The sequence below is a fragment of the Mytilus californianus genome, unplaced genomic scaffold (assembly GCF_021869535.1).
Source record: "Mytilus californianus isolate M0D057914Y unplaced genomic scaffold, xbMytCali1.0.p SCAF_8, whole genome shotgun sequence".
Taxonomy (NCBI): Eukaryota; Metazoa; Mollusca; class Bivalvia; order Mytilida; family Mytilidae; genus Mytilus; species Mytilus californianus.
In genome coordinates, this window is record NW_026262734.1 from 39,676,367 (window position 1) to 39,688,169 (window position 11,803).

The following is an 11,803-nucleotide window of genomic DNA, read 5'->3' on the forward strand; positions in this document are numbered from 1 at the left end:
CGGAATTAATCTTGAAAAGTTCGAATGAAGTTGAAATGTAAGTTGTCACTGAATTAAAAGAAATACAAGACGAAATCCAGAAATGTTTGTTATTATGCGTATTATTATTATTGTTTCCTATCTATTGATAGGAATGAATGACAAATACTTTAAGTTTGCACGAAAAGTCATTTAAGACTCATCTAAAATTATTTGACCTGGTACAAATAATGTAAGGGAACAATTTATTCAACATTAAGCATTATACGTGACTTTTAAAACGAGGTTTCGTGGAGCATTTAGACAACCAAGAATTATTACGTTGTCTATCAAGACACTTGCGCAATTTTGGTATCCAGTAGAATGAACAAGGATTCAGTTTGTTGTCTTCAGTTTAAATTCAAAAAAGCAGGAAACAAAGTTATGATTGATCAGTATTTCACCTTAAATTTTGTTTGAGTATGTTTGGGTTTTCAAGTAAATTCTTTCACTTATTTATTATTTTGTATAGACGTCATCATGAAACAGTTAAAGTTTACAAACAATCTTTGTCACACATAATATTGTTTACGTCTGTCAGGGATGAATTCCCGTTTGTCTTTCCTCGTTCATGGCTAAACACCAAATACAAAACACACACACACACGAGACAGAACATTATATACACATTACATTTAGTATTGACATACAAAATTGCTTACGTCCACGTCAATATTTACTCTAGTGGATGGCTGACTCATTGGCTATCATACCACATCTCTTTATTGTTACATTTATTTACAAAATGATAAAATATATACCTATATACAATCTATGGTTGTAGGAAATCTTACATCTTACGGACAATGGAGTTATTATGTTTAGATTATAGTTCAAGAATACGACGTATCAACGTTTCAATTGCCACAGCGCATAATACTGTTCGTGCAGGAAGTACTTTTGCTCCTATTGCACTTAAGTTCTTCCAAAGTTTTTGTTAGGATTCAACAATACAAACAATGATGGATTTTTACACAGTGTCAGACACACATTGTTAGAGACATATTTTTATGATGTCAATAAAAATCTCCAATCCCGTAACATATTCCCATTTGATTTGATGTATCGCAATCACAATTTATTAAAATAGTCTAGGCTATATATATGCTAAGATGTCTAGTCATCATATGGCAGACATATAAATCTTCTATTATAATTAACTGTAGCCAAATGTTTAGATGTTCATATTATGAATTGTTTGTAGACCTGCTTTGAACTATGTATAGAAAATATTGTGGAAAAGAATTGTAATTGTTCGCCTACCATGTCAAATGTTAATCTAGGACTCTGGATTTGCGATGAAATCGAAGGTATATTTTATACATGTGTTTAATATAACTTGATTTATCCCTTTAAACATTGTTGTTGCATGTAAAACACCTCTTGTGCATTAGTCCAGTAGTCACGGTAAGTTGGGTATAAGTATTTGTTTGTAACTCATAAGACCTTGGCAGCAATACTCGTGATAGCTACAATGTAACAACATTAAACCAGTAAATTATCAATATGAGAAAAAGTTAGTTATAGGAGAATGCATGTTAGGCTGTAGGTTTCAGGGATATTTCGATCTCATTTTGCATAGACGGTGGTTAGGCGTTGTTATCTTATAGCTCTATGCAATTTAGGAATGAAAACATTTGTAGAATTTTGATCTTTTCAATAATCAAGTGCAAAACTTCAAAATTATTTAATCACAAATGAGCAACAAAAGTCAGAGGCATATTCCTTCATGAATTTTATTAACAACTTAACAATATCTTTCTACAGTCATGTTCGAATACATCTTAATGAAAACCATTTAGTGTTAGTATCCCTTTATTTTCTCACCGCAAAATGCATTCATTTTTTTAAATTTTAAGTTTTATAGCCAGATCCAGTGATTAATAAGTGGTTTTGCCTATACGTCATGAGCAATTGTTGACAATGTCAACATTATAAGACATAACGAATGTATCGATATTATCGGAAGTTTCTCACTTATGATTTAGATTATAACAATGTTGACTGCTGCACCCCAATTTTTGACATTTTTACCTATGTCTGTTTGTTTTGCTCACACATCGTTGTCAATATAATGGAATTATATGCGACTCTCATACAAGTGAGACGTTTAGCTAGCTATAAAACCAGGTTTAATCCACAATTTACTACGTAAGGAAATTCCTGTATCAGGTCAGGAATATATTAGTTGTTTTCCATTCGTTTGATGCGTTTGAGCTTTTGACTTTGCCATTTGATAAGGGACTTTCTGTTTTGAATTTTCCTTGGAGTTCGGTATTTTTGTTATTTTACTTTTTACTAGGGGAATAGTGCCAGTTCTGATTGATTTTCGAATAAGATAAGGAGCGTAGGGTTTAGTCTCGGTTCACACTCTGAAGTATAGGTATGTAATAAATATGTTATCTTGTAAATACTTAAGTGCGAAATTGTCCAATAGTTAATCTTTAGAGGTTAGCAGCAGATTTCTACAATCCTTCAATATATACATATCATTACTTCACTTAACAACTAGTAGATATTTTTTGTACATGGCTATTTGTTAATATCGTACCCGTGTAGCCATTTGGTAATATGTGTAATTGTTATGTCCAAGGAATTTATGAGATAATTTTTGTAATTACTGAATTGTGTTACCTTATCAAAAATGGGTATTGGGACATTGGGATAATTGAAGGTTACATGTTCCTCTTAGAAATGGTCCTTAAATATTACCCAATCGACAAACTGCATTTCATTATCCATACTATTTTTGTGTAAAAATGTGATTATCTGCATTGGAAACTTTGCACATCTTTGTTACGCCCAAACAACACATTTTAATCAAAACGGACTACGATTTACCGATATAAAATAAAATCTCACTTAAACAAATACCAATTGAAAAAAGTACACATACCACGATGTGGCCAAATTGAGTAAAACTAACCATATTTCGCCACTGAATAATCTTGTGTAAACGACACGTACGTCGGGCGTACTTAATCAAGCGCGTGATATCTGAGGTGAGTTTTTACACCCCCTTGGTAGATGCTGGTGGACGTTTTGGCCTCTGAGGGAATCACCGACTCAGTAGTCAGCACTGATGTGCTGTCGTGAATTATAAGTGATACAATCATTTCCTGCGAGTTCGTCGTTTATGATTATTGTATAATATCGATAAAAAAGGTTTGCATACCTCTAGGCAAAGATTTGCTTAGCCCGATCTAGCAAAATTGTATGGAATATTTGGTTATGAATGCTTTTTAACTGCCCTACAATTGTTTTGATTCGATCATTTATGCTGAGTTTTGCATCGCGAATACTAAATTGTAAGCCTTATATCTTTTATGATTTCACCCTTTCATAGAACATATGTTTTCTCGTATGTTTTGTCTGTTTCATTTTGTCCTAAGGTTTGTTTTCGCAGCGATGTCATTGTGTTTTTTGTATTTTCGTCTTTGATCTTGATATATTCTCCTCTTTTTATGAGGATTTGTTTGTTTTTCCAAAACATTTTATGACAGATAGCAATGCCTGTTCTGTTAAGGAGCTGATATCAATTAATGATATACAGTAGCATACAAATATATGTTGTCTCATAGTTAACAACTGTTCAGTTAAAAATTGGCAGTCTATAGATTGACGTCTCAAAATCATACAAATGTACATGAGAGTGTAAACAATTTTATATATTTAAAGAGCTACAGTGTATGGCGCATGCTGAAAAGGGTACGGAGAACTGCAGCTGTAAGGACCCTTGCAGGTATGTTTAAGACCATTAGATAAGTCCAGCCATTTACAAACTTACTTCCAAATTTACCAGATATCTATGTTGTGTTAAATTGTTTCCCTATCTGATGAAGCATTCACCGAAGACGCATTACAATGTTATTAATCGAATGTGGATATTTTGTGTGTTTGTTTGTTCTGTTTACACGAACATCTTCGATCTTCCAATTTTCTCCATGTGGGATAACTGTACTTTGTAGTGTTTTGATTTTTTTGTTTACTAACTGTGTTAAAACCTAACCATTCTATAATAGAAATGAATTATTGTCTTTTTTGTTTTTTTGGTCGTATTATCCTATCATGAATAGTTTGAGATATTTTATAGATGGTACATGTATATGGAAATATGGTTTTAGGTGGTAGAAATATTTTATGGCTCTTATTAGGGCATGGATGACACCTTAATCTCTCTTCGTGACTTCGATGTGGCAGAAATGTATGTAGATTTATGCTGGGTCAATATTACTAATGCGCTTCAAATTGGGTAGGTCAATTATAAAGTGTAAACAAAAAATCTATAAAAGATAAAGTGATATTGGACAAGTTCCTATTAACAAGTGACTGAGCCTAACCATTTGTGCTGATTTGAAGAGCACCATATAATAAAGGAGTAACAACTATTGATAACTATTGATAAAAATGCTACCGTTGCCGTTAAGCTGAAATGAATTTCGCATATTGAACGATATATATATTTGAGTACCAAATCCACTACATGTTGGAAAAACATTGATAATCAAAAATTCTGGAAAGGTGTGCTGAATCTCTTTACAACCATCTATACCTTGGGTAGAAAAAATATAGTTTATTAACAAAACAGAATCTTATCGATGATAGTTCATGAGAGCAGCTGAGTCTTGACTGATGAGCTAAAGAAGGAGGGCCTTTACTTACATGTATGCATCATTTTTTTTTTATTTGTAATGATATACAAACTACTCATTATAAACTTACAGGTGTTGGATTGAGTGCTATGTTGGACAATTATAGGTAATAAGTTTCTTAAAATGTATAAATATTTATTCAAAAAGAATTTCAAATTATTCTGATATAATCATGTGATAATAAAAAAATAAAAAACATTTTATTTTATACCAGGAACTCCACCTTAACATATGTAGGCGAACAAATAATGTCTTTGACATGACTTTTTTTTTTTACATTACAGCGAAATACAATATGCTACATTCCGTTCCATGACAACATGGCCAGGAAAAAGTTATGTAGGAGTACTAGATGCAATTCTTAAACAGAGAGGTGTGGCGTATCAGGATATGAGGTTAATAATATTAAAATTATGTGAGGAACAATAGCACCAAAATCGATAACTCCATGAACAGTTGGGAAGGTCTCTAAAATACATATTTGGGTCACCATTAGGAAAGAAAATAAAATGAGAAAAAAATCTTTTAAAAGAGAGGCTGATGATTCCGAAGAGATATTTGAGTATATTTTTTGGAAATGCGTGGCTTATTACATGTCAAGTAAATATTTGATAGGTACCCTTCATTTTATTTGTCATTCGAAGCATTTGTGTCTGGATTTGTCTTCATCAGGAACGCTTACACCTAAATATTAAAAAGCCAATAGGACTATTAAAACTATTAACCGATGAAAGCCATGCTCACAAGGACAAAAACCGAAAAGAAACACAACGGAACACATTTTAAAACAAAGAAAACTAAAGACTTGTAAGTGTAATCATATTTCTGTAGTAAGAAACCGTACACAATTTTTGTTATAGAATATGAAGGTTATTTGGGTACAAATGTATTTCGGGATCATTATAATCCGGGAACATGTGCGGTGCTCAATTTCATCGATATGATACCTCCATAAAGTCTTTAAGACATTCCGTAGATGTTCAATGTGCAAATTACACATTTACGTAAAAAATATATAGCCACATGGGAAAGATTACAAACTCAAATTAAAGATATCTCGGAGACTCCTAATTTTGGATTTCTCAAAATGAAGAACAAATTGCATCTATTATGCTGTTAGTTCAGCACTCCTACCCACTCGGTATATGATTGTTTGTGCGAAAGTCATTGCATTGTATCGTAAAACCATACCATCTTACACTCATTAATCAAATCATTAGTTAAGTATTTGTAGCATTGAGAAAACAAATTATAGAACATCATCAATACAATAGCAGTTCCAATATCCTTCCTAAATTTTAATTCGATATATGTGCTTTCAGAAAATCTACTAAAATGAAAATTTTGTAAGATGTTAACAGCGGTACTATTCTTCACTGAAACCAGTTTATAAAGATCTTGTTATCATTGTTGACAACTGAAGTGTTTTAATAAAAAACGTTTTGTTTATACAGGGAAAGCCTATTATTTATCAACATATATTTTTCTTCCCTCCAAGAGGAAATAACCGAAGAGGAACTTGCGTATACGGTATATCTTATTTTTAATACTTAGAGTGTTCTGTAGTAAAATATCATTATATATAGAGGGAAGTTACCAAGGGGAGAATAAAAAATTACATGTTGAAGAGAAACCGACCACATCATGGCAAAAAAAAAAAAAAAGCGAAAAAAAAACCAAATAAAAGTAACAAAAGCACACATAGAAAATTAAACACTGATTAGACAAATAAAAGTCACAAAAACACACATAGAAAATTAAACACTGAGCAACACGAACCAATCAAAAAAGAGGGGGTGATATCAGGTACTCCAAAGAGGTAAGCATATCCTGCTCCACATGTAGCACAAATGAGAAAACGAAAAATTCAAATTGACACTTAAGTCAAATCAGACATTGCAATAAATAGGATTTGTTTAGAATTTACTCACAAACATAATTCAATTCCATATTTATGCAAACTTTACTGAAAGATTTTGAACTTTCGTATACGAAATTTTTCTTTTACTTCACAGTCTTAACTTATTATATCTTTTATCGTTTTGTTGTTTTATCATACGCTTAAGAGCCTAGTTATGTTGCGACATCTTTTGAAAGTGACATAACATTTTTATTAAGAACTAACTGTCTCACTTTGTAGTGTGTTTGAGTCCATAAACCAACAGAATCATTATCTAAAGTAGCCCCTTTATCTAAGGGACTGGGATGAAATAGTAAACATTTCCTTGATTCGAGTTTAATTATAACGCATTTAATATTAAGGTGGTAGTCTTTCTTAAATACAGTTTAGACGAACGTTGTCATCCATTTGTCCTCGATTTATGAATTTTGAATGATCCCTTGGTATCTTCCAGCTCTTTTTCATATAGAAAAATGGCAGGTAGAAACTGCATATTTTTGTTCTTTTTCAATGATTTTGTTTTATATGCACTGAGTTGGAAACAGTATATAGAGAAATCAGTAAAACTAATGTTTTGAGATTTTAATCCACTCCCTTTAACTTTTGCATGATCAATGGGCTAACAAACAGTACGTACAAGAACGTGTCATTTAAATTTAAAGAAACAAACGTCCATTGATAAAAAAGTATGAAGAAAACATGCATAAGTTCACAAAGGACCGACAACTCTATGGTTAAAAAACATCGACGCGACAAATAAAAAGCGTTTAGTAGAGAGTGCATCAGGACTCCACAAAAACTAGGTATGAGTTGTCCCAGTTAGGTAGGTAGAACTTGTACATCTGGTTCGACCCAAGGTGTTGTCAATATGACTGGTAGAATCCAGTCGGGAAATACATTGTAAAGCTCGTTTAAAATCACGCACAAAAAAGGCGGACTATTTGAGCTTAAGACAAATGGGGCACATCCATGTTCATGTACACATGTATTCCTTAACAATCCTAGAATGACGGCATTAGTATCACCAACAGAGATTACATTCGGTCTTTCATTAAAAACTCTAAGTTTAGGTGTATACCTTGTATTTTGAATTTCTATCTGTTGTATTTATAATTGTAATGTATCGAGACATGTAAAATTGAATAAACTTTTTTGAAATTATATTGTCATGATGTTTGATAGGTTGAGAACTTTTGGTCAGATATTGGAGGATCTCTTGGCCTATGGGTCGGCATGTCTGTAATTAGCCTTGGTGAAATTCTAGAGCTTGGAATTCTTATTTTACGATTCATTAAGAAGCGAAGTGTCCGGTTGCTTACTACAGAATTGAAAAGAACTGCAGCTGAAGACAAACTGAATGATGGTTTGAATCAGATCATAAAAGGTTTTAATGATATGAATGACGAGATACAGCAAGAAGGGAGAACTGAATTTAATGATGGTTTGAATAAAATTATCAATAGCATCAATATTCTTACTTCAGAGCAACAATCACGCGAAAATGACCAGAATGGTAACTATAGTGATTCGGTGGTTAAAAACGTTCAACCCGAACAGTACAATGTGTTTGCAGATCACGTGCTGTAGTGGAAGTATGAACATGTCATATATATAGTTATATTAATTATATGTATAGATATATAACTCATGCACTGTTAAGGACTCATAAACAATGTTTAAATATGTCAGATATTTCAGTTAGAAAAGACTTGTATGTTATTTTTCCTGATTTGATTTGCTTAACATAAGAAGGAGTTCGTCGAAAGTAACAATGACTAAAACCCTTTGCATTTAGACATTTTAGAAAAGTACAAAATATATACCATTCAGGAGAAAAGGTGAATGAGAGAGGCGAAGTCAAGAGTATAATTACGGAAAAAACAATTGTACTCTTAGATATGTATTTTGTGTCTTCTGTTTTTAGTTAGTTGTTTTTATGCTTTGTATCGGTCTGATGAGTTTAGCCATTTTCAACTGATTTTTATACATGTAGTTGGTTCTTATGATGTGGTATCACACAATTATTCAAGATTAGGGGAGGGTGGGTTGGGGTTCCCGCAAACATGTTTAATCCAGCCACATTCTATATGTGTTTGTCCTTAGTTTGGAGCATGTATTTGAGTGATTGGCATTTATATACGTTTATCATATTTTTTTTCATCTATTGTTCTGAACAGTTTGTTTTTGTGGTGTTTTGTTGCACCACTGTCCGAGGTTAAGGGGAGGGTTAGGAGCCCGCTAACATGCAAAACTCTACAACATTCTGTATGTGTCTGTCCCAAGTTAGGAGACTCTTATTCAATGGTTGTTGTTGGGTGCTCTATATCAATTTTGTTTTTCGTTTATCGTTTTGTACATAAATCAGGCCGTTATATTTCTCGTTTGAATTGTTTTACCTTTGTCATTTTGGATCCTCTTCAAGCTTGCTGTGTGGTATGGGTTTTGCTCCTTGTTGAAGGCCATACTGTGACGACGTTTGGTCTCTGGTGGAGAATTGGCATCATACCACAACTTCTTATTTTCATATTCTCTTTCTTTTACACTAGTATTGCTCACTTTAGACTTGAAGACAGGTAGAAAGATTTAGTCCAACTTTGTTTCATAAAAAAGAATGACAAACAAAGAAATAATATCTTGTTTTAGGATAGGACAAAATGTAATTATAAATTTTGTTTTTACATAAAACAGATGCTTAATTTATTTTTTGACAACACATTTGTTACGTATTGAGGACGTGCTTTTCACATTGTGCCTTAAATTTATATGGTTAAAACAGTACGTTAAATGAGTTCGCTATTTTTGTTATATTTTTATGTATAACGTTTTACAAAATCATTGTAACATTGTGCATAACGATGTGGTCCATAACAACGTTCTCTTTAAGGAGACATTATGTTACGTTGAAAGCTGACATTGGTTGGGCAAACAAATTTATTGTTTATATTGCGAACTATTTGTGAACTATGATTGAAATGTATTATTTTGCAAAATGTGGCATTTATTGATTTATTTTATATATAAAGTGATGTGGATTAGTGTAAACATTTTATGTGACAACATTACAAATATATTAGCCAACAAAGGTATATGATTAAGGATACATCCCAATAAGACAGCAACTAAACGAAATAAATAACCAAAAGACATCTAAAAGTCATCATACAGTTAATATTGATAATCCAAATACATTTAAAAATAACTCATTACTACTGAAATATAATATAGTAAATATGTTGCTTATGATAAGAGTATCTACTAAAGATTTAAAGACAGAGTAAGATGTAAGAGACGAAAAAAACTAAAAGTTAATGATGAAGAAATAAATAAAAAAATTCGGACACATATATAAGTGAAAAGATTGAGGAAAGATAAATAATAAAGATAAATAATTCTGGAAAAGCCCATGTAATATCTAGAATTAAATGTGTTGAGGATCATGGTTTCTCAATATATTGAGTATTAGTCCTGGAATTCAGTTCGTGTGGTGCTAAACGCTGAAAATGTTGACTACACTCATCTACATTCCACAATAGGGCAACCGCAAATACTATAGAATTTTATTTCAGGTTATCCTGTCAGTGTCCTCTTCGTGATGGCTGAAGAAATTCTGTCTTGTAGATTAAGCCAAGCCAACAGTATAGATTGTAATCAAATTAGAATAGACAATACAATACATGAATTAGTGAAAAGTACGTACGCACAATCGGCCAAATATCTTGCCATAACAACGCACGTTTGTGGTAACTAGGATGTTGTCTTTATTTAGCTTTTGAATCAAACACGTAGTTAAAGTGAGGCCATTAAGCGGAAGACACAGCCTGTTTTGGTCACATCAAAGCAAGAATTACAGTGACCCTTCATTTGACAAAAACTGAACAGAGATAAAATATAAGACATCAGGCTAGAAAATTATAAAAAAAAACTTTAAAAACCTGGTAGAGATAAATATGTTATACAAACTGGTCAACAAAACCCATAAAATGCGTAGGATCTTACTTTGGTCTTTACCAGATTATGTGTGATTCTTGGCATTACCAGGTTATGTGTGATTAATAACCCTAGAAAAACAGATTGCAAAATTTAAAAAAAACGACAAGGTATCAAAAATCAGTCTAAGAGAAAACTCAATATGTAAAGCAAAGGATACTTATGAGGCCTTTAATAGTTCCAAATATAAACTTTTCGTTATCGTTCATCAATATTTTTATAGATCATAATACAATGTATAACAAAACTGCTAATTACATTTACCAACTTTCTCACAACAAAAAATATATCAAATGATTATCCTATTTAATATAGAAAAACCGTAGGTTTTGCAAAGTGAAAAAAGACTTTTACATAGTGAAGTGAAGTGAAAATCTTTTTATCTTTTTATCAAAATACTATTATAAAAGATTGAACCTATTAAGATTTAAAATGCTGTAAAATATATTACGAACAATGTAAACCGATATTACAGAGCAGAAACAAATGCGTGTACTTCTAAATGTTATATATGCAATGACAGAGTAAGTAATGAAAACGTATTAATTCGCTAGAAAATATCTTTACAGCTCTTGGAAAAATCTCGGAACATTTTTCGATACATTTCACTTAAGACATCCAACTAAAAACTAGGACTTATTATGTGAGTGTTTAAGCAAGAATGAAAAGTATTTTTAATAAAAAAACTTCTTTAAAACACTTACATGAAAGAGAAAAGGATTTTCCAAATAGAAAAGAAAAAGAAACAGAAGTAATTTATATCTTTTTTTCTACAAAACATGTAAATCAAACCACACAAATTTACAACATGAATAGTACGCATTTATATAAAAGGAATAAAAAAGTGGTTCTCATGACACTAGAAATATAAATCATTTTTAGGTACATAACTGAGATTTCGTACACGATCTTTAGCAGAGAGTTTTCACCCCTTCGTAAATCATAAAGGATATGACACGACTGCAAATGATATGCGTATTGCAAAATGACCAAATAAACTTGAAGTGAAAACTCTCAAAATATACCAAAAAAGAGAGTGTCTACACATCAACTAGTTACCACATGGTCAATATGAGAACAAGTAAACACCCATAATGTAAGCTATAAGAAGTCCTTGGTAAAACAAATGTTACGATTAAGTTTTAAAGTTGATATTAAACAAGTATTCTAACGGTATTGCATATGCCATACAATACCCCCAACTGGCAGTATCATTGGGGACATATGCAGGACAACCAATTGATTG

The 11,803-nt window shown here is 31.9% G+C and overlaps 1 protein-coding gene across 1 annotated transcript; it reads left to right on the plus strand.

The window, feature by feature from the left end:
• The first annotated feature begins 1,226 nt into the window (after window positions 1-1,226).
• Window positions 1,227-8,571, plus strand: LOC127711197 (acid-sensing ion channel 2-like). The gene is made up of 5 exons (XM_052217168.1): window positions 1,227-1,328; window positions 3,697-3,760; window positions 4,955-5,065; window positions 6,125-6,200; window positions 7,753-8,571. Exons 1-5 carry the CDS (start codon window positions 1,283-1,285, stop codon window positions 8,155-8,157), a joined length of 702 nt encoding a protein of 233 aa, XP_052073128.1. The 5' UTR covers window positions 1,227-1,282; the 3' UTR covers window positions 8,158-8,571.
• The last annotated feature ends 3,232 nt before the right edge of the window (window positions 8,572-11,803 follow it).

Excerpts from the sequence above, each read along its gene's own strand:
- LOC127711197 (XM_052217168.1), top strand. The coding sequence starts at position 1,283 with ATGTCAAATGTTAATCTAGGACTCTGGATTTGCGATGAAATCGAAG. Across the intron at positions 1,329-3,696 it reads GATTTGCGATGAAATCGAAG|AGCTACAGTGTATGGCGCAT; the intron begins GTATATTTTATA and ends ATATATTTAAAG. Across the intron at positions 3,761-4,954 it reads AGCTGTAAGGACCCTTGCAG|CGAAATACAATATGCTACAT; the intron begins GTATGTTTAAGA and ends TTTACATTACAG.